Source organism: Phoca vitulina, unplaced genomic scaffold, assembly GCF_004348235.1.
Source record: "Phoca vitulina isolate PV1807 unplaced genomic scaffold, GSC_HSeal_1.0 scaffold45, whole genome shotgun sequence".
Taxonomy (NCBI): Eukaryota; Metazoa; Chordata; class Mammalia; order Carnivora; family Phocidae; genus Phoca; species Phoca vitulina.
In genome coordinates, this window is record NW_022589748.1 from 3,020,338 (window position 1) to 3,042,522 (window position 22,185).

Consider the following 22,185-nt stretch of genomic DNA (forward strand, 5'->3'; position numbering starts at 1 on the left):
GCAGGAGGATGGCTTTGCCGCGAGCTCGCGGGTGCGGGAGGCGCGGCTCCGCCGGGGCGGCCAGGGGTGCGGCCCGCCCCCTCCCGCCCCACCCCCAGCCCCAGAGCCGCGGCCCCTTTAAGAGCGGGCGGGGCGCCCTCTGGCGGCGGAGCGCCGCGCGCGACGGGAGCCAGAGCCGGATCCCGGAGCCGGAGCTGAGCGGAGCGGAGCCGGGGCGGAGCGGGCCGAGCGGGCCGAGCCAGCAGCCGAGCTGGGGGCGCGGGCGGGCGGCATGTACCGGGCCCGGGCGGCGCGGGCGGGGCCGGAGCCCGGCAGCCCGGGGCGCTTTGGGATCCTCAGCACCGGGCAGCTCCGGGACCTGCTTCAGGATGAGCCCAAGCTGGACCGGATCGTGCGGCTCAGCAGGAAGGTAGCGCGGGGGGCGCGGGCGGGGGGCGCGGGGGACGGGCCGCGGCCTGCCGGACCTGCCGACCGACCGAAGGGCCGCGCGGGCCGGGCCGCGGGGCCGCGGGAACCTGGCACGTCCGAGTGGGCCCCGCGGAGCCGCCCCCGGGGGAGGGGGCGCCCGGAGCCGGCCTGGGGCGGGTGGGGCGCCGGAGACCCAGGGAGGCGCCCGTGCACCCCCGGGATGGCCGCGAGGCGTGTCCCCAGCGGATGCTCCGGGGAGGTGTGTTCCGGGGACAGGGGCTGGCTGTGTTGTGGGGGGCCCTGTCTCGCACACCCACGTTCTGTAGGGCCAGAAAGGGGAGGCGCCTTCCATAGGGGAGACCTAGGGGCCTGTTTGACACCTGGGGGGGACCTCTGGGGGGGCGACCGCATTCTAGGGGTGCCGGAGGGGGCTTTGGGGCTTCCGTTGGGGAGGGGTACTGGAAGCTGAGGCGGGTTTTCCGTAGGCCACCATAAGAGAAAGTTGTATATTTCACCGGAGATAGGCCCGGGCTGCTTGTCTGTGGGGGGCAGAAAGGGAAAGTGTCTGTTGGAGGGAGGCAGACAGGAGGGGCATGTGCATCCTATAGGGGACAGATGGAGGGTAGTGCGTTCTCCAGGGGCAGGGAGGGGGGCTTGGCCCTCCGACAAACAGAAGGAAGAAGCATTCTCCGGAGCCAGGAGAGAAAGGGGGTCTGCCTTCTGCAAGAGAAGGAAAAGCTGGGAGCAGGTGCTGGGGATCAGGGAGGAGAAGGGGGTGTGTATTCCCTGGGGTGTGGGGATTCCACTGGAGGGCAGGAGGAGGGGTGCGAAAGGAAGAGAGGGTGGCTTGAGGGGGGTACCACGCGGGGACAGGGTGAAGACATCACTCTGGAGAGTAAGAGCAGGGGGGAGTGTTTTCGGCACACACACCTGAAGAGGAAGCAGACAAAGGCCTGGAATGAGAGGGAAGCTGCCCATGCATGGAAAATGGGACAGAGGAGGGCGGGGGACTCCTTAGGGACCTGAGCAGACATATTAATTGAAAAATTAAAAATTAACTAACATTTGTGGAGGCGGTCATCGTTTTCCTCACTTGGGCTCACAACAACCCCATAAGGTAGATGTTTTCCGCTCACTTTGTATAAAAGGAAACTGAGGCCCAGAGAGGGAGCTCAGGGCAAAGCCCCGTCCAGGCCTCTTGCAGTCCCTCCACCTGTTAGCCCGCCATCCTGAAGGCAGGGGTGCCTAGGGCTTGGCCCTTGGGCCCTGTTGCCCTGGGGGTGGGGTGGAGCAGTAGGGGGACCTGGGCAGATTCCCTGAGTGGGCCTCTCGGCTCTTCTGTCTGTTCTGGCAGTTCCAGGGTCTGCAGCTGGAGCGCGAGGCATGCCTGGCCTCCAACTACGCGCTAGCCAAGGAGAACCTGGCACTGCGGCCCCGCCTGGAGATGGGCCGGGCTGCCCTGGCCATCAAGTACCAGGAGCTTCGAGAGGTGGCCGAGAGCTGTGCGGACAAGCTACAGCGACTGGGTGAGGGACACCTGGGAGAACTGCCTGCGGTGGGTGCAGTCGGCCTTGTGGCCGGCTGGCCTTGGGAAGGGCGAGGCTCTGAAGGGCAGGACTTGGGCAGACCTCTTCCCTGGGCAAGTCTTCGGGGTGCTGCTCCTGGAAAACTGAGTTGGGGAAGTGAGCAGTCCCTGAGTAGAACTGGGTTGGAAAGGCCAGAAGGGGGCTCTGAGCAGGGGAAGAAAAGTGGCCCTGGGTGCTCTCGGGGGCAAAGCCTGTTTCCTCTTTTGCGCTAGGACTGGGGCAGAACCCCAGGGGGAGGTTCACAAACTGACCCCATGGGCGGGATCCTGAGGCTCCAGAGAGAAGCAGAGAATCACACAAGGGGTCCACGCAGGATTGGGCCCTGGGGCTCTGGCCTGTTGGTCCCGGGAGATGGGCCCTGCAGGCAGGAGCTATTTACTCTGTCCCTCTGTGGCCTTCAGAGGAGAGCATGCATCGCTGGAGTCCCCACTGTGCGCTGGGCTGGCTGCAGGCTGAGCTGGAAGAGGCTGAGCAGGAGGCTGAGGTGAGGGGAGGGGCCGCGGGGCCTGGGGACAGCAGGGAAGGAGACCCATCCTATCATCGTCCCCCCCCATTCTTACACTGCAGGGTTGAGAGCCCCTCCTCCAGGAAGCCCACCCTGAGTGCCTGGCCCCAGGAGAGCCCGCTACGCTGGTGTCCAGCTGTCCGCATTGGACAGCAAGGCTCTTCCTCCCCACCTGTGAATGTCTCAGCGTAGGACGGTGGAGACTGGGTGGGCAGAGGAGCTGGGACGAACTGCTCAGGGCTGGGCTGGGAGCACAGTGCTTCGGGAGTCCAAGGAGGCAGCGGAGGAGGGGCCTTGATGAGAGACACCTAAGTTTACTCCAAACGTGTCCCCATCTCTGATTCTGCCTCATCTCACACCCAGCAGAGGACATGTGTCCCCAGTCACTCGGCAAGTCCCAGGCGGGGCCCAGGCTAGAACTCGGGGCCCCATCTCCCAGCCGTGGGGTGGTCACCCCTGGAAGAGATTCAGGGGTGGGAGGGGGAGAGGTCTGGGGGGGAGGGGCTCTTCTCAAACCGTCCCCGCGCCCCCCCCCCCCCCAGGAGCAGATGGAGCAGCTGCTGCTCGGGGAGCAGAGCCTGGAGGCCTTCCTGCCGGCCTTCCAGCGCAGCCGCGCCCTGGCCCACCTGAGGCGGACCCAGGCGGAGAAGCTGCAGGAGCTGCTGCGGCGCCGGGAGCGGGCTGCCCAGCCGGCCCCCACTGCTGCCGCAGACCCCCCCAAACCCTTCCCCGCCGCAGCCGTCCTGCCCACCGGGGCCACCCGGGGGCCGCCGGCAGTGCCCCGGAGCCTGCCTCCCTTGGACTCCCGCCCAGTGCCCCCTCTGAAGGGCTCCCCCGGGTGCCCCCTTGGCCCGGCCCCGCTGCTGAGCCCTCGGCCCTCGCAGCCAGAGCCTCCCCACCGGTAGGATCCAGGGTATGGCCCCCCAGTGGGGGGGCCCAGACAAACTTGATCTGCGGCTCCTCCTTCTCCCCCCACGCTGTCCGGGTGGGGGGAGGGGCAGGCCCCTCCCCCTGGCCTCAGGCACGCCCTGGCCCTGGAGGCGGAGCTGGGGAGGAGGGCCACCTGGAAGATGCCCAGAGAGAGGGCCGGAGGTGGGGTGGGCAGGGTGCCTCTGGCGCTGAGGAAACTCTGCCTTTTTTTTTTTTCCTCCCCGGCTGGGGCCTCCCCAATGAAAGAACTTTCCTCCTGGGGGCCCGGGAAGGGGCCTGCTCCCTCCAGGGGGCCTGACGGCACCCTACCACTCCACTGGGCTAGTACAATGCCAAGGCCGACAGGAGCGCTTTCCATCAGGTCCTGCTCCTACCTTTCCCCAGTTCTGGGGCCTACCGCCTAGGAGCCAGGTGGTCAGGCCCCAGCCGCGGGGCCAGGGACACCATGGCCCTGGAGCTACTCTGTGCCCCACTCACGCTCCGGACCCTGGGGCAAGGTAGGCCAGGGGCTCCTGACCTGCGCAGATGCGAGTGGGCCATCCCCAGGAAAGACCATTCTGTATTTTTCTGTCCCCGTCTCCTTAGGATGGAAGCTTTTTGAGGGCAGGTCCTTGTCTTTGTATGTTCTGTCCCCAGCCCCACCTCCCAGGGGCCGTCAATAAATGTGATGATGAGGATGACGATGCTCCCTGACTCGTCTCTGCTCCCTCAGCCAGCCACTCTGCTGTTGCAGCTTCCACACCTGAGCTCCTGCGCGTCCTCCTCTTGAGATGCCCTCCTCTTGAGATGCCCTCCCTTCCTCTCCGCCCATCCAAAAGCCCAGCTGTCCTTCAGGTCCTACACTGCTGCTGCCTCTTCCATGAAGCCTTCTCTGATTACCAACCCGTGGGAGTCTTTCCTAACTCTTAACTTGTGGCCAGAAGCACACTCTGCTCCATCACTGTTCTCCAGCTGCCTCACCTATATGCACCTTCTTCTCCTCCTGGGTTGCCTGAAAGCCCAGTCGGGATGGTACCTGCTCCTACTCTGGCCCGCCAAATGACCACCTCCCCCGAGGGATGGAGGGGCTTCTGTGAGGCCGAAGGTCGTTTTCAACTACGGTGAATACTAGGTAGCCAGCTTGGCCGATGAGCGTGGGACAAGAAGTTGGGAGAGCAGGAACAGGCCCTTGGGTCAGCTTAGGTCAAGTCTAATGAGATGCAGTTTGGCCGGGAGGCCTGGAAGGTCCTGCAGACAGGAGGGGGCAGGCAGAGTGCTGTAGAAGCGAATGTGATCTTGGTCCATGTTAATAGGAACAGAACCATCTAGAAAGAGGAAAGTATTGGGTTGGCTCTACTCTTCACTAAAGTTTTAAACTGTAAGAGTGACACCCCCCCCCCCCCAACCACCACCTTTGGTCTCCTTAGCATGTCCCTAATGTGCACGATGAGAAAGGGGACTGGGACTAAATCCCACAATGAATAGTTGAGGGATCTGTCTAGAGATACCTGTGATGGTTAGCCTCTGAACCTGCGAGGGCTAGAGATGTAGAGCCAGAGGTCAGAGTCAAGACCACTGGATGGAAACCATAGGAAGGATGGGGGTCTCTCCATAAAGAGGTGTGCGCAGGGCCCGAGTGACTGCTTGATGGGAGCTGTAGAGATTTCAGCAGTGGTTGGAGGGATTGGCCCATTTGAGCTTTCCAGAGCCCTTCAAGTCCAGACAGTCAGATTGCACCCTGCTAGGGGTGCAATCAAAGCATGCGTGGGTAGTGCCCACTTGAGCAGCTCTACCCCACACTGGCCTTGGTTCTCCCACTGTCCTCGCTGCTAGCGCTTGAGCTGCTAGAGGCTGAGGGACACCAGAACCACAGGGTACCTGCCTAAGATGAGAGAAGACTGAACAGCTTTGGAAGACCTCCCACATTCTCAGCACAGCCTAGGGCAGGCTGGGCCCCTCTTGTCCTGGCTTTCCATTCCTGCTCCCTGCTTCCAGGGTTGTGGGTTTGTAACCAAAAGGCGGAAAGGAGTTGAGATTGGGCATGTCTGAACCCTCCTCCGCTATTGTGAGTTGGGGAGCAGCCTCTGGAAGGCAGAGGCTAATGGCCATAGCCTAGTAGTTCAGCATCCCCTCCCCAGGGCAGGTAAGAAGAAAAAGGAATGACAGACCCCAAGGGCGGGGGCTGAGAGGGGAGAAAAGTGTTATCAAGGGAACCAGATGATATCCTTCCACGGGTCTTACACACCACTCACCTTCCTTTAAGAGCTCAAACTCAGTTTTAGAAGGGGTAGGGAACAAGGCCCTTTATTGTTCAGCTCTGGCATAAAAAAGACTCGAGGCAGGTAGGTACAGATACTGAGAGAGGAGTGGGCTCAGTTCAGGGCCATGGGAAAGCCTTTAGTTGGATGGTTAATAAACTTCATTAACCCTCATGCTTGAAGGTACCTGGAAAGTTCTGAAAGGCTCTGGAAGGTTCCAGGCAGTCTGGGCTCTCTGCCGCCTGACTTCTGGAACTTTGTTTCCAGGTTCCAGGACCCCAGGGAATGTCCCTGACTGCAATCCTCTGTGAGAGAGAACAAACTTGGGAGTCTACATCAAGGGGCCCCTGAGAAAGGTACCATCTATTATAGACCACCAGGGCTTTTACAGACCAAACCAAAAAGTTGTCCAAATAACAAAACTTCTATCCCTTCTTGATATAAAACAAAGAGTTCCTGCCCTTTAAGAAAGTCTGTTATGTACACATCCTTGTTCAGGAATCACTATCTTGAGTATTTTCCCAAGCTTATTTCCCTTATTTCTCAAATACAAAACATAATTTTGGGGGGAGGGGTCAATTAAGGCTTATTGAACCAAGCAGGCCTGAACCAGAGTGGGCTCAAATCTTTACTACTGAATTGTGGTGTGGTCACTGCAAAGCTAGGGCTAATAACTTTGCCCCTGACTTCCAAGACTAGAGAGAATCAAATGGTTTGAGAGACCAAGTTGGACTAGCTGTTGGTTTCTCCCAATATATACAAGGATTTTCCACAAAAGATTGAGTGCAGGAATTGAGGTTACTGTATGTACCAAAGGACCTCTTGCTTTGTCCAGGATCGTGCCACTGCTGTAGACTTCTCAAAAGATCTTTCTTGTCCCACAACGAAAATAAGGTTTACACTCTGCCTCCCTGCTTAAAGTGTGAGCTCTTACAACAACATGTCATGTAGCCTAGGGGGTCTGCAAACTCAAATGTCTGCTGGGGCTAGGAAGGTCACAGAGGTGCAAAGCAGTCCATTTCCACAAAGAAATACACCCTCTCCCATTTTTGGAAAATGCATGGTCCCTTTTTTTCCCTTTTTGGTAGACACGGTGCATAGAGAGACATTTCTCTATTATGAGCAAAATGGCCAAGTGTGTAGATCAAGGCCTTTTACACTTCCCTGCTGTTGGTGGGAACGCAGCAAACGGGGGAGCCATGTCCTCTCTAAAAGGCAGATGTTACAGCTTTTCCCAAGTGCTAGTACGAGTGTGTGAGTGAGCGCAATGGCAGCACGTTTTCTCTCTCTTTTTTAAAGATTTTATTTATTTGACAGAGAGAGAGATAAGCTTAACGACTGAGCCACCCAGGCGCCCATGTTTTCTCATTTTTTGAGAGAAGTCAGAAATCTCGATTTTTATACAGTCTCCCAAGTTCTGAACGTTGGCTAAAGCTTTTGAAGCCGCTGGGCCAGCCACAGCCAGACACGGTGCGCAGGTTGGCTGTGTGGCCTGTGGGACCAGATCTCAGCCCATTCTTGGTCCTCCTGAAACAGGCCTTCTCTTGTCTACCAGCAGCCCCCTCCCAGAACTGAGGGTGTGAATGCTGAAGGGGCACAAAGCAGGATGGGATGACGAACGCACTTGAAGTCTAGTTAGAGGACCCCAGCCTTAAGAGAGAGATTGAGAGTGACACCATGACCTCACAGCAAGTGAAGAGGAGCTCTCTGCACCTGCTTCTTGGGGATGATGGCACTGAGCGTTCTCAGTATATGCAAGTTCACCACGACGACCTAGATTCAGGTCTCATGGTCATCCTCACAAAGTAACAGAGGGACCCTCAACTGCTTTGCACAAACCCTATGGCCACCAGGCCCACAAGCTGGGCCTGAGAACCAAGGTACTAAAGGTAGGCAAGGCAGGCCTCCTCCTATGATCCTGATCATAGGCAGGGGGCAGTGTGTGATCTTGTCACAAGGCTGAGGAATTGAGAGGAGGCAAAGACCAGGATAGACCCCACGTTTCTAGCGCACTGAATTCAAGACAGAGGATTGAAGGAACACTACCACTTAGTAGCCTCTCTTCCTGGGATCTGGTGACCTTCCCAGGAAGGTCTTAGGTATGCCACCCCCACCCTGCTACCATTTCCCCAAAAAGGAGTATGGTGGCAACTTACTTGGGCTCCATCCTTGGTGCCTAGGCTTGTGACCATAAGGACTGTGTGTGTGTGTGTGCGCGCGCGCGCGCGCATGCACGCTATATATATAATGACCAAATGAACAACTCATTGGTCTAAGGTAGGCTATTCATATTCATCTTGGCTCATACTAGGATCATTATGGAAGGCAAGGTGCACCGAGTGAACAAAATGCCAGAACCTCAGAAGGTAAGCAAGAAATCCTACTCCCTCGGCGCTGGGATCTGCAAAGGATCACTTCACCCAGCAATAAACAAAAAGCAACAAAGGGCAAAGTTTGGCTCAGGAGAAATAAAGTCCTGATCAAGTCCAAAAACAGTATCAGGATTGCCTATACAAGTACACCTTTGACTACTGTCTTGTCCGTGTCTCCCCGTTCAGGACTTGTGTGTGCTGCTCATTCACCCTCATGCTGTACTTGCAATCCCATTCCCACCCCAATGAACACAGTCTGAGGCAGGCTGGGCTGCTGTTATCTTCTCCTGTCCTAGGTCCAACTTTCCAGAGAGTTCTGTTTTAGTTTGTGATCAAAAGGAGAAAAGGGACTAAAATTGAACATGTCTGAGCCTTCCTCCACTATCAGGAATTGGGAAGCAGCCCCTAGAAGGCAGGGGAAACGTTCATGGCCTGGTTCAGCCTCTCCTCCTTAGGGCAGATAAGAAACTGAGAAAGGAACGTCTTAGGGCAATCATAGGGGATAGTTGGGAAGGGGGAAATATGATGGGAACCAGTTTGGGGATCCTTCAAAAAGCCTCCCACACATCTCCCCTTCCATAAAGGGCCCAGACTCCGTTTTAGGGAGAGTATTGAGTGGGAACTTCGAGTTCAGCTCTGGGCTAAAAAAAAAAACAACAAACCTGAGGCAGGTAGGATGGCACTGTAATAGCGTGAGCCTGGTTCTAAGGCCTAAGGAGAGGTTTACAGTTGGATGATTAATAAACTTTATTGACTATCCTGCTCAGAGTTGAATGGAATGTTGCAGAAGTTTCACAGGGTCTGCCCCCTCCCCCAACCTTCTGGAACCTTCTATATACCTCTGTGTTCGGGGGCCCCAGGGAATGTTCTTGGCTTTTATATTTACTGACAGAAAACAAACTTGGGGGGTCTATATCAAGGAGCCCATGAGAAAGGTCCCAGCTATCACAGACCACTAGTGCTTTTACCCCCCAAAAGAACCCCAATCCTTTTTCACAGAAACTCTGATAGAATCTCGCCCCAAGGACACGCTGTTATGCGTCCAGCTGCTTGGATGAGAACCACTAGTTTCTGGCACATTTTACTAAGCCCAACACTTCCTGTTGTTTGTATTTCAAAAAGCACTTGTTTTCCAAATATGAAACAGAATAACATTAAATGTTCTTTCTAAAAGTACAGGTGCCCCTCCCCCCAAACCAAGGCTAGCTGAGCCTACCAAGTTTGAATCCAAAGCAGGCTCAAATCTTTACCATTGAATCGTGTGCTCACTGCAAAGTCCTAAGAGCTTGCCCCTGACTTCTAAGGCTAGAATCAAAATCGTTTCCGAGACACCAATTTGAACTAGCTGTGGCCTTATCCTAATTACAAAGATTTCACAAGAGCAGTTCTTACTAATTTACCAATGCGCCTCTGGCTTTGTTTAGAACCTACACTTCTGTCCTCACTCGTGCAAAGGTTTTCCTATCCCACAGCTTTACACTTAGCCCCAGTGCATAAATACGTGAGCAGCTGAAATCTCACGGCCCACACACAGACTCCGTGTGCAGGGACACATAATCGAGAGCCTGACTGCCACAGCTCCAGCCAAGCGATGACCAACCGCTTAGCTCGACTTAGAAACCCAGAGGGAAAAAAGCCTCAGCCAGCTCTGAGTAAAGACCCAAGTTTCCACCACATGCCTCCTCTCCCTTAGAAGTACCGTCTACTCCACACTCAAGCAGCCAAGTTTCAAGGACTTGACTTGTGGGGTTAAACAAGAGGACAGGCCACATTCCCAGTTTGCTGGCCTCAAACCCCCAGTTTGTTGCTCTATTTCAGGGAGGGGATGGGGCTGCACAGTTAGTGACGGGGTGGCTGGCCCAGGAATGACCAGGAGACAGGCACATTGTCCCAAGGATAAATCTGACTCTGCTAACATCATGTTTTAATCACTGAGCCCATTAGAACTGGATAATCAAGTGTGACAGACCTCAAGAGAGCAAATGATTTGTTCCTCTGCTGTCATGCCACAGAGTAATTTCTCTGAGGTCATACATTAGATAAGTACGGGCACAGGAGCACTCAATTCCTTATGCTCCATGACCTTGCTTTCCCACTCCCACGTGCCACGGACAGAAGGGGGAGTGGGGCCTAGGGCTGATCATACAAAAACGGCAAGGTTTCCAAAGATCCCATCCTTACCCTACATCGGGTCTCACCTGTGGCTGGGGAACTCACAGAAACACAAGGGTCGGACAACCCCAGAATTTTTCTTTTGGCAGCCAACAACGGGTCACATTGCACGGTTCAAGGTTACACAGGAGCCCCACGGTACAAATGTGGGGCAGGAGCAGACAACGCTTGCTCAGAGCTTTACAATCAAGCCAGAGCAAGGGTTCCAGAAGTTGACAACATCAGGAAGGCAACCTCTGGAATTGGCACCCAAGGGACTCCAGAAAACCCTTCACTCTCGGGCTTTCGGGACTCTTCTTCTTGGGCATCGAAAAGCCTTTTCTGGACCGTAGGGGAGGGCCGTGCAGGTGAATGGCTAAGCTGGGCGGGCGGGGGAGAGGAGGGGGAGAGCAGTTCCTTCGGACCCCAGCAGAAGTAGACTACGGACGGCGAGGGTTCAAAAAGACAGGAAAGGCCGGCTGGGGGCTGCTCCCCTTTCCTCCTCTCTCCGATTAAGAACGAAAGCCCACGATGACGAAGACTGTGAGGAGAAGGAACACAAAAGTCGTGTCTCGGGTCTCGTCCCAGCGGAAGCCCTTCTTGGCCCGGTCCTCCTGCTGCTTGCGCAGGGCCTCCCGCCGGGCCCTGAGGCGCCGTTCGCGCTCCAGCTGTTCCCCGTAGTGCGCCCGGTAGAAGGCGTCGAAGTCGAACATGGTGCGGTTGGCGCCCGCCGCGCCTTGAGCACGACTGTGCGCCCGAGAGGCAGGTGGCGGGGCGCGGGGCGAGCCCGCATTGCCGGCGGGCCCCTTGGAGGGCCGGACACCAGGCCCGCGCAGGTCCTCGTCGCTGAGCAGGCCGCGGTCATACTTGCGACGCAAGGTGGCACTGCCCAGCACCAAGTAGGCCTGGGAGATGCGCGTGAAGCGTTCGGCAGCCTCCGCGCTCCCCGAGTTGCGGTCTGGGTGGTAGAGGAAGCTCTGCCGGTAGTAGGCCGCCTTGATCTGCGCCTGCGTGGCCGTGCAGGGGACGCCGAGCAGCTCATAGAGCGCGGTGCGCGAGTATGGGCCGTCGCCCTGGGAATAAGTCCTCGCTTCTAGGCCCAGGCCGGATCCCGGGTTCTGTGGAGCATTCGGGACCAGCCACAACCTCCACAGCAACCGGCGCGACCACCTCAGATCGCGCTTGGCTGCCATCTTGGATGGACCATGCGGGCGGTGCAAGATGAACTGGCCAATGGGAGGCGTGCGTTGTTCGCAGCGCGTCGGCACTGTAGCCAATCGAGTAAAACAGGAGGCGGGGAGAGGGGCGGAGCATGCGTACTAAGAGGCGGGCGTGGGGCCGATGACATAAAAGCCGGGTTTCCGGAACGCCAGTGCCAGTCTCGAGGCTGAGGCGTGGAGATGGCGTTCCGCGGCAAGAGACCGGAGCACGGGGGGCCCCCCGAGCTGGTGAGAGGCTTTGCCCCGCGCGCACCCCTCTTCTTGCCTCATCTTGATACCTCCTCTACTGCTCTTTTCTTCTTTCTTTCCCGCAGTTTTACGACAAGAATGAAGCCCGGAAATACGTGCGCAAGTAAGGGGAGCCTGCATATTGCCCGGCGTCGGGGGTCGGGAACCGGCAGGTTGACCCAACAGCGGGCATTGCTGGGAAAGCACGCAGAATTGGGGGGGGGGCCGGGGGGGGAAGGAAGGGACAAGGACTGATTCCGGTTCTTACAGTGGGAAAGTCAGCGGTGAGTAAACCTCGGAACCCTCCGGGCCTCCGTAAACTAGCATTAAAATGAGGGTGGATCATACCTACTCTCTCCAGGTGGTTTTCGAAGTTCTCAGTGACAACTTGTTTGAAGCATGTGGTAAAATCGGCAGGGGGCCGTTGATCCGTGTGAGGGGTCGGTGCTGTTGAGGGGAAGGAAAGCGTATTCGCAGAATGCTGCATGTCTTTAAGTTCTCATGAGAACTGCTGGTGTACGATCTGCGTTTCGGAGGGTGGTTGTGTAACTATAAAGTCACTTAACAGCTGAAGGCTAGAGCAGGGACTTCCAAGCCTTCCTTTTCTGATACACTAGTCTAGAGATAACGGTTCTCTTTCTTTCCATTCAAATTAAGAGTCCAAGACCAAGAAAGTCAGCAGAAATCTCTGGTCCAATTGTCATTATGTAGCAACATAAACTTCTCGCCAGCTGCAGAGCTCTGTGGGATTCTTTCTCTTGGTCCTGGGATAGACAGACCTACTACAGACCTGTTTTTATTAGCTGTAGTCATCGATTGAAGTAATAGTTTGAATTACTTGATATGAAGAAAATGTTAACATTTTATTAAGCTTTTTTATGTTGGTGATGTGTTGAAATATTTAGAGCATATTGGGTTAAGTAAGATATGTTCTCAGGTATATTGGGTTGGGTAAATGTTATTACAGTTAGTTTAATGTGTTTCATTTTAATCGTGGTACTCAGAAAGTCTTACGTGGCTTGCCTTATATTTCTTATGGGCGATACTGCTATGGATGCTTGTTGTGCATTGTTGAGTTTTATACACGAGAATAACTATGGTGGGTAATTCTTCCAGAAAATGTGTTTTTAAGTAATAACCACATCAGGGCCTTACTGAGTTGAAAATCCCCAATGATTAGTCATTTAGGTAAGTGGTTTGTTCCCTTCACATTAGCATTGCAACTGGTGGAGTTATGATTTGTGTCCCAAAGTAGCTTGTTGCTGTATTACATGGGTTTTGGGGGTCATTTTTAAGTAGTTGAGTATGGTGACTGGGAGAGTACCTCAGGGTGATTGTTCCTTTTCGTTTTTTTTTTTTTTTTTTTTTTTGCTCTGGGTGATGTTTTAGCTCAGAATTCTTTTATCACTTGTTTGTGTTTTCTGCCTTCCCAGCTCACGGATGATTGATGTCCAGACCAAGATGGCTGGGCGAGCTTTGGAGCTTCTTTATCTGCCTGAGGGTCAGCCCTGTTACCTTTTGGATATTGGGTGAGATCCTGGGGCCCAGTTTAGGTTGTCCAGGTGGTGGTGGAGTGTCTTTGCTGCTCACACTGTTGAGTTCCTGTTCGTGTCTTCCAGCTGTGGTTCTGGGCTGAGTGGAGATTATCTTTCGGATGAAGGGCACTATTGGGTGGGCATCGACATCAGCCCTGCCATGCTGGGTATGTATGTTCTACTTAGCATCGGAGCGGACTACTCGTTTTGAGTGTGGAGCAATATGGGTCGTCTCTTTCCCTGATGTACTCTCCTCCAATGTAGATGCGGCCTTGGACCGGGACACTGAGGGAGACCTGCTTCTGGGGGACATGGGCCAGGGCATCCCCTTCAAACCAGGCTCCTTTGATGGTTGTGTCAGGTGAGAAGAGTCTTCGCTTCCTGCTTTTAGTCCTGCAGGTCAGTGCTTCCCCGGCTGGCCGTGCGGCAGAGTTACACAGGATACTTAAAAATCCACGTCCCCAGGTTAGAGCAATGCCCCCAATTATGTGTTTTTTCTATTTTGCAACGGTCTACTCCTTTGATTATCTTGTGCTGCCAGGTTCAGGTACTGCTGGTATAGATTCTCTGTCTGCTCTGTGGGGAGGGGAGGGGGAAGGGGTGGTCTTCTCACCCCTCCAGGAGCCATTTTGTGGGTGCCAGCAGCCATCTTGTTGGCTCCTTTTTGAATAGCCCTGCAGTGGAGAGTGGCCCAGAAATTTCCAGTCTCTTCAGTGGTGCTGCCCTTTCTGGGTCGTCAGGGTCAAGTTTTGGGCATTTACATAGTACTTTGGTAACAGATCTTAGAACATTGAAATGAGCGTTTGAAACGTGAAGTTGTTGTTTTCTGTGGTAGAGTTCTGTTGAATGTTTGGTGTGGTGTGTTGTTGATGGGGTGGAAGTAGGGGATAGGGAGGAAGTCATAACTTTAATCCTTACCTGGGGTGGGGGGATACCTCCTCCTGTGATTGTGGACTGAGCAGTGGGGATATGGGTGAGCAGTAAAATTTGGATTTGAAGATTTTCTTCTAGGGTAAGGGATTAGTTTACATCTGGGAACAAGATCAGGGGAAAACCGCATTTCAAGGATAGCAGTTGCTTTTTAGTAATTGGGTGAGATGTTCTAAGCTGCAGAAAACTGAAGGCCAGCGATACGGTTTGTATATTTTAGGAGTAAGTGGTCAGTTTTTGGTTTTTTAAGAGAGATAGTATGGCAAGCTTATTATTTTATTTATTTATTTGAATGTTCCTTAGATGTAGGACGTGGTACTAGGTGTTGTGGAGTTTGTGGAAATAAACACAATCCCTGCTTTAAGACTCTCCATGGTGTATTAGGTGCTATAAACACGGGCCACACAACTAAACACGAAGTTGAGTGTGGAGTGTGACTGGGGAGTCGTGGGGCCCACCACAGCGGTGAAGAGAAGCCAAAGAGCACAGGAAAGCCTTGAAGAGAAGGAGGGGCTGGGGTTGGGCCTTGAAGGCCCTGAGGAGTTTGGATAGTCGTGGGGAGGTTTCTGAGTGAAGAACAGTGTGAACAAAGGCACAGAAGTAGCCAGGGAAAGGAGCTGAGAAGTTTGGGCTTTATTGAGTAGTCAGTGGGAAGCTAGGGAGTGACAAGATCAGAGCTGTATTTTGGGAAGATTATTTAAAAGAAGAGAAGCAAGATGAAGCAATGGAGGCGGTGAGTAGTGCTGACCCAGGAGAGTGGTAGAGAGAACTAAAAGCTGGGAGAGGCATTTGGACAGACCATCAGGGTTTGGGGTTCTGTGGATATGTGTGCACAGCAGTGAACGGGGACGTACCTGAGAGGAGTATATAATAGCTGCTTGAGGTTTTTAAATCCGGGGTTGAAGACACCGAGTGAGTACAGCTAAAGGAACTGATTGAGGAGGATAGTGAATGTGATTGTGTTTACTATAAAGGGGTTTTCCCTTGTTTAGAGGAAGGGAATGAAGGGCTAGGTGGCAGAGAGCCTTGACGTGCTGTGTAATTTTAAATTCGAGACGCATGCAGAAACAAGGTTGAGAAAATACTTGTTTGGACTGGCTGCAAGGAAGTTAATGCTGACCTTCTATTTACCCTTTTCTGTCCAGTTGTAGAACGGTGAGCTGGAGTGGGTCTGCATGTGCCCAGAAAGAGAATTATGAGCAGGAGGGTTTCACCTGGGGCTCAAGGATGTGCATGGTGTTAAAGTCTCAAAGAGGCTGGGGGGAGCAATGTGTGTTCCTCCGTCTCCTGACTGGGTCCTTTCCTTTCTCAGCATTTCTGCTATACAGTGGCTCTGTAACGCAAACAAGAAGTCTGACATCCCTGCCAAGCGTCTGTACTGCTTCTTTTCTTCTCTTTACTCTGTGCTGGTGAGTATGAGATGTCCCAGTCTGGGCTGGCTGCTTATCCCTCTTGCAGGTAGTGATGGAGTAGGAAGCGGCTCATGAGAAAGCCATTCAAATGGGACCGCAGGACCCAAAAGGGGTGGCAGGACCTTATTGTGGTTACTTCTGTCTTGGTGTTCAGTCTAAAGAGAAAGCTCAGTGGTCTGACGTCCCTAACGAAATGCAGAAGATGTTGATGTCAAAATTTGAGACCGATCACAATTCCTGTGTCCCCACTGCACTGAATTTTAATTGGAAGTTAGTTTGGGGGCATGGACTCCACAGGGCGAGGACAGAGACATCATGTCCAGGGCTCACAGAGTGCCCACATCCTCTGACTCCCACCCCTCTCTCTCCCCTACTGCTGATGCTCAGATGGAGAGCAGGGTGGTTATTTATCACAGAGCCTTTATTAAGCTTTATCTTGTCTTCATAACTGATGGTGTTGATTTTGGTTGTGTTACAGGATTAGAGGATTTGAGATTTTAAGTCCTAAAAATGAGTTCTTTTACTTTTTTGAACGGATCCAGGTATTTCTTGGTCTTCTTAATCTCCCCACCTCATCCCTTGTTTTCCTAGGATGGGTGGTTTTTGCATATGGCTGGCTGGTCTCACGCGTCATGTGGTTTCTGTCACACATGCACTGGAGTTAATCCGAGGTTCTGATGGCCTGTGTTTGCCTTTCTGTCAGCTGAAGTGGTTTTGTCTCCTATGTTTAGCCAGCTCCCCATTACATTCGGGACTCTGCTCAAGTGTCCCTCAGAGGCCTTTCTAGAACCAAAAGTAAAGCCAACAGTCTTCTTGTCACTCACCATTCTTTTGTCCTAATATATTTTTCTACTTGGCACTAAATCAGTACTGTAAGTTAGCAGCTTTTCTCACTAAAACACGTGCTCCGAAAGTTCTGGGGCTCTCTCTGTTCACAGTTGTATCCCAAGCCCTATGAACAGTGTCATGAAGCTAGTGGGGTTTCAGATATTGAGTGAACAAGGAATGGAGAAGTGTTGGGCCCTGAGCGCATGGTATATTTGTAGGAGGGTGATGTTTCTGCTGCTTGCAGGTCCGTGGAGCCCGTGCTGTCCTGCAGCTGTACCCTGAGAACTCAGAGCAGGTGAGCCCCTCAGGCTCCTGGAGGTGCAGGGAAGGGGGGGGACCCAGAACAGGTAAGCTGTCCTGCTCCTCACTCATCTGCCCTCCCGCTTTTGGGAGGTGACAGAATGAGGAACTTGTTGCTGACTGGTGGGAAAAGTAGGGAGCGAGCCTCCGAGAGAGGTTCCTGTGGCCACTGATGGCAGGTGTTACGACCTGTCATCCTAGGGAAGAGTAGTGGTATCTGCGGGGGCAGGATAAGGATGTTCAGTCTTCTACTGACAGACGTGTGGTATTATAATTAATAGGATAATTCTGGTTCCCATAGTCAAATGAACAGAAGTTGGGGAGGATTTGAGAGAACAGCAGAGCTGTCTGCCCTGTGGAGTGTCAACCATGGGGATGAGGAATAGAGGTACAGATTCTGAAAGACAAGTGGGGAGCTGTCTCCAGCCCCTCACATAACGAGTTTGCCTCCTGATTGATGGCCGTTCATTCCTGAGATGGGTCCCTGGGCTAGAAAGAGAATTGGGGGGAATTGTTGGTTCCAGCTTGCATTTTCCTTTGTGTAGCTTTTGGGGACTCAGAATGGGGAACAGTCTGATGAAGACCTTCAGTTCCCCCTGGGCAGGGTGCATCCTGGGGGCAGACTGGCTTCTGGAAGGGAGGCGGAGAGGAAGCCGTCTGCTCTCCCAGCCTCCCTGCCTGACTTGCTGTTCTCTCCTCAGTTGGAGCTGATCACAACCCAGGCCACCAAGGCTGGCTTCACGGGTGGCGTGGTGGTGGACTTCCCCAACAGCGCCAAGGCCAAGAAGTGAGTGCCGGGGGCCAGAGGCGTGCGGGGCTGGGTCCCCGGGGCCCTCAAGGTTCTGCACCTGTGTGTGGGAAGGAGTGTGTGTGAGGACTTATCTCCCCGCCCCCACAAGGCTTTATGAGCTCAGCCGTCACTGTCCTTTCTGGTTTCAGGTTCTACCTCTGCTTGTTTTCTGGGCCTTCAACCTTTGTGCCAAAGGTAAGGATCCCAGAGTTTGCAGGCTCGTGGCCTTTGGATTCCCTGCTTGTGGGGCTGACCTAGTACCTGTTGGAAGGGCTCAGGCCTGGGTGGCCCAGCCTCCTGGGGTGGGGCAGGCGGGTGGGGAGACCGCCGGGACGATCTAAGAGCACTCTGGTCCCCGCAGGCCCTCAATGAGAGTAACGACGACGACGAGGTCCAGGAGTCCGAGTTCACGAGGGAGAGGTAAAGCTGTTGCTCGGGCTGCCTCGGGTTTGGGGGCTCGCTGCTGCCGGGGCCGGCAGACAGGGTGGCTCTCCACTTTCACGAGGTCTCTCAGGTCCAGGGGTGGCAGTAGCACCACGGTGGTGACAGCAGGAGCCCTTGGGGCCTGTCCCTGCGTCAGGCTGGGCAGCTGGGACCCTTCTGGATGTCTCCGGACAGCCATGCGGCCTTCAGTCTCTCCTCTGTCTGCCTTCCCTCCCCACCTGTGTCCTGGACCCCCGCATCCCCTCCGTCTCTCCCTCTGCTCTTGTCTACTCTCCGGGCTCATTCCCATCCGCTCGCAGATGCGCTGCGCCGTCTCTCCTGTCCTCTCCAGTAGGCCCCGCACCTGCATCCCCTCTGGAGCAGATCCACACCTGCCTCTTGCTCTGCCGCCCCATCCTCTCACCCCTGCTCTCTGCTCCTGCTTCTGTCTCCTCACCGGTCACTCTTGTCAAGGCCACAGCAGCCTCGGTCCTGCCAAATCTGGCCACTTCTCAGTCTTTCTCTGCTGTCCTCTCAACCTGCCTGCTCCGTCGGCGCCAACGCAGCCGATTGCTCCCTTGGCGCTTTCCTTGCCCGGCCTCCCACCCGCCGTCCCGGTTTGCTCCTCGCCTTGCTGGCTGTTCCTTCTCCGAGCACCCTGGGGCCCAGCCTGGACCCCTTCTCCCCCTGCCGCCTTAGCCACCAACCCTAGGCGCATTGCTCCGGATTTATGCCTGTGGCCTCAGCCCCACCTGCAGCTTCCGAACCGCCCCCCTGGTATCCGTACCAGACTTCCCGCAGGTGTTTGGGACCCAGCCAAGCTCTTGCTGTTCACTCCGAGACTCCCTTCCTCTGCTCTTTTCCCTCCTCATTCCTGTCTTTCTGATCTCCTCTCCGGCCAGTCCTTCACGTCCTGCTGCCCGTGTCTGTCCACACAGCAGCCCCCTCCCCTCCGCAGCCTGAGCCCCCACCACTCCCCTTGCCTGATGCAGATGCTGCTGGGCTGGCCTCCCTCCGCTCTGAGTCTTTGACCCTTTGAATTTCTCTTCCATGTGGCAGCAGGACGAGTCCTTTTCCTTTTCCCTTAATTTTCTAAAAAGGGCGGTTCCGTCTTGCCGTTTTTCTCTTCCAGTGTCCTTGGTTGAGTTCTCCTTACCCTGTTTCCCTCCACCTTCCACCACTCTGAAACCCGCACATGTGGTTCCTGGGTGGTCCGGTGTCTCCCCGGCCTGAAGGAGAACTTGGGGACCGCTGATGTATCCCTGATGGCAGAGTAGGGTCCTGTCAGTGAACGGTATCCAGTGTTCGCTGACTGGATAATTGATGGTAAGGCAGCAGAGGTTATTTCTTCGTTCTGGTTGATGGGAGTGCAAAAGCCCCAAGGTTTTTAAGACACTGAAGAGGAAAAACGGGCAGAGCCTGAGTGAGTTTGGAAGGCCACAAGTGGTGAAGATCACGAGTGTGGTCCTGATGTCCACCACAGATTGGAGCCCCCTGCCCCCCTGAAAACCCCCCCACCCTCTGTGGTCATCTGCCTTAGTTCCTCAGCCCATTCCCCATGGGGATTTGGGGGGGGTCTTTGAGATGTGTTCTCCTCTAAGGTGCCCACCACTTGCTCCCAGCGAGTGGCGCCCTCTGCCACCTCACAGAGGATCCGCACGTGGTTCAGCCCCCTCCACCCACGGTACAGTCCCTCTTGTGCTCACACTGGTGTCTGCAGACGACACACGCTAGCTGTAAACTTAGGTAAGCAGCCGTTTCTCACCTACCTGAGGGGGTAAAGCCCGCACTCGGGCAGCGCGTTGACGAGTAGAGCACATCTGTGCTTGGGCTCGGCAGTGTGCGGCCCGGGCCTGTCAGCCCAGTTCTGCAGGCCCTCAGCTGGGGCCGGGGGGCAGGAGGCTGTTGTCCGTTGCAAGGATAATCAGGGCTTCTCTCGTTCTTGTCATTTCTAATCATTCTGTCTCTCTGAGGACTCAGTCCACCTGTGGCGTTTGCAGCTTCCGACCAACTTCCCTCTTGGCACCTTTGGTCTGGGGCACTTACTGCCTCCCCCTGCTCCCTTCATCTGCCCTGACGGCTCTCCCTCATCATTCCTTCTGTGGCTCACAGCTGGCCCCCCAGCTCGTCCTTCCTGCTGATTGGTCCTGCACTTCCAGCCCCCAGTTGGCAGCTCCCACCTGTTTTGCACTTGGTGCCTCAGACTCCTGCCCTCTGGTCGTGGGCATTCTTTCTTTTCTTGCACCCCTGCCTGTACACGCCAAAGGGTCTAGATCACGTCACTCCTTTGCCAGGAGACGTCTCTGACTGCTCCCTGCTTACTGAAGGGACAACATGCTCACTCCTTGCCTGTAAGCCAAGTGAGATTCTGAAATTCTTTTTTTTTTAAATAGATGATTATTTATTTAGAGAGGGGGAGTGGGGGAGGGGCAGAGAGAGAATCCCAAGCAGGCTCTACACTAAGTGTGGAGCCTGAAGTGGGGCTCAGTGTCAGGACCCCAAGATCATGACCTGAGCCAAAATGGAGTCAGATGCTCAACTGACTGAGCCATCCGGGCGCCCCTGAGTTTGTTTTGAATGATTCTGACTTCTGTTACTAGGTCAGAACAGGTGAGCAGTAGCAGCCAGGGTCTGTGATGGACCGGCCCTCAGGCAGGGAGGGAACGTGTGCTTCCAACCTTCAGGATCCCACTGCCTTCTCATCCCAGGCGCACAGGACTCTTCTGTCCCCAGACTTCGTGCTCGGTCCTTCCAGCGCCTCCGCCTGTGGCGCTCTGGTCTCGGCGCTGCCTCACCTGCCTGCAGAATTACCCGCTTGGTCTCAGCAGCCCTCTTGTTTTTCCCAGACTCTGCTTTTCTTTTCTGTGTCCCTCGCTTAGCAGCTGTTGGGCCTCTGCACATTCGCTTTGCCTGGTGTGGCTGGTCCCTGCCATGGCCCGGTCGCGGGCTCTTCAGGGGCAAGTCTGGTTCCTATCCACCGTAGGACATCCTGGGGTCATGCGCTCAGGTGCTTGGGAAATGGCTGTTACTCAAATGGTGAGCAGCCCTGCACGGCAGGAATTACGCTGGAAGCCGTTTGATCCCAGCTGCCAGGTGGGGATGTGGTTTGGGGGGGGCAAAGGCTCTCCCTGTTCTCAGGGCCTCTCTCCCACGGGGCTGCGTGAGGGGGTCCCTCTCCTCAGCCAGGGCTGGAGGCCAAGATCAGCCCTTGAGGATCATTGTCGGGGCTGCCGTGAGGTGGCAGCCTTGTTTTCCTGCCTCAGACATCTGGAGTTGCTGGGAGCCCCCACGTGGTCTATCCCAGGCCTGCCAACCCCACAGTCAGACGAGGGGCTAACGTGGCAGCACTGGGCCCGGGGCCTCCGGCTCTCCTCGGATGGTGCCAGGCTCTCATGAGCTCATCCTGCCTGTGTTGCCCCAAAAGTAGCGCGGCTCTCCCTGCCTGCCCCGTGGGCAACACCTAACGAAGACACTGAAGCGGATGCATGTGGGGGAGTGGGGGAGTGGGGGGCCTCTCCCCTCCTGCTCTCCTCCTACCCAACAGCTTTGGCCCAGGGGGAGGGATGTGGGGGGATCACTGAGGGAGGAGAGGGTGTCTAAAGGCGGGGACTTCGGTGGCTGCAGGGGCATGGGAGGATGGCTGTTGCGCCCCGCGCGGGTGAGCCGCGTCCTCCGTCCCCAGAGCGGTGTCTCCCGCGCAGGGTCCTGCACAGGATGGCGAGGCGCGGGATCGTGAGGAAGAGCCGCGAGTGGGTGCTAGGGAAGAAGGCACGGCGCAGGCGGCAGGGCGAGTGAGTGCTGGGGCTGGGCTGCCGGCGAGGGCGGGCTCTGGGGCTGCGCAGGGCTCCCCTGCAGTTGGAGGGGGTCCCGGGGGTTCTTTGTTCTTTTCTCTGAGACTGGCCCGTGACTTCTTCGCCACAGGGACGTCAGACCGGACACCCGGTACACCGGCCGCAAGCGCAGGCCCCGCTTCTGAGCGGCGAGCCAGACGTGTTTGGAGGCCCAGCGACAAGCCTTGTCGCCCGCCGGGGGTTCTCTCTGTCAAAGTGCCTACTTCTGTTAGCTGACAAAATACTGTTTCAGAAAAGTTCTCAAGTTCTAACCATTTCCCTTCACTAACAAAAGTTCTTGTTCTAAAAGCAATAAACCACTTTTTGTGGAACTGGGGCTCTGGCGTTTTTCAGCTCTGATCCTGAACACATTTCTTGGGTCCCTCTAGTGCTGGGGCCCGCTGCCTGATTCCCCAGGTCCAGATGAGGCTCGCAGAACTTAAATGTATGAAAAGTACCCTTTTAACGTACAAGGAACACAGGTAGGTTTGATTTCAGGC

General features: G+C 55.3%; 3 protein-coding genes and 1 non-coding gene across 4 annotated transcripts; 3 read left to right on the forward strand and 1 right to left on the reverse strand.

Annotated features, from left to right (window-relative positions):
• Nucleotides 1-248: 248 nt before the first annotated feature.
• VPS37D (VPS37D subunit of ESCRT-I) lies at nucleotides 249-4,668 on the forward strand. The gene is made up of 4 exons (XM_032430895.1): nucleotides 249-409; nucleotides 1,763-1,934; nucleotides 2,396-2,478; nucleotides 3,042-4,668. The coding sequence occupies exons 1-4, from the start codon at nucleotides 272-274 to the stop codon at nucleotides 3,402-3,404; spliced, it is 756 nt and encodes a 251-aa protein (XP_032286786.1). The 5' UTR covers nucleotides 249-271; the 3' UTR covers nucleotides 3,405-4,668.
• A 4,038-nt stretch (nucleotides 4,669-8,706) lies between these two features.
• DNAJC30 (DnaJ heat shock protein family (Hsp40) member C30) lies at nucleotides 8,707-11,392 on the reverse strand. The gene has a single exon (XM_032431141.1). The coding sequence runs from the start codon at nucleotides 11,380-11,382 to the stop codon at nucleotides 10,702-10,704; it is 681 nt and encodes a 226-aa protein (XP_032287032.1). The 5' UTR covers nucleotides 11,383-11,392; the 3' UTR covers nucleotides 8,707-10,701.
• Nucleotides 11,393-11,548: 156 nt separating this feature from the next.
• On the forward strand, nucleotides 11,549-22,017 carry BUD23 (BUD23 rRNA methyltransferase and ribosome maturation factor). Its single transcript, XM_032431146.1, has 12 exons — nucleotides 11,549-11,637; nucleotides 11,724-11,761; nucleotides 13,071-13,166; nucleotides 13,257-13,339; nucleotides 13,437-13,533; nucleotides 15,415-15,511; nucleotides 16,587-16,637; nucleotides 17,344-17,429; nucleotides 17,582-17,627; nucleotides 17,794-17,852; nucleotides 21,557-21,646; nucleotides 21,777-22,017. Exons 1-12 carry the CDS (start codon nucleotides 11,590-11,592, stop codon nucleotides 21,829-21,831), a joined length of 846 nt encoding a protein of 281 aa, XP_032287037.1. The 5' UTR covers nucleotides 11,549-11,589; the 3' UTR covers nucleotides 21,832-22,017.
• LOC116648897 lies at nucleotides 20,994-21,124 on the forward strand. The gene has a single exon (XR_004302588.1).
• Nucleotides 22,018-22,185: the final 168 nt, after the last annotated feature.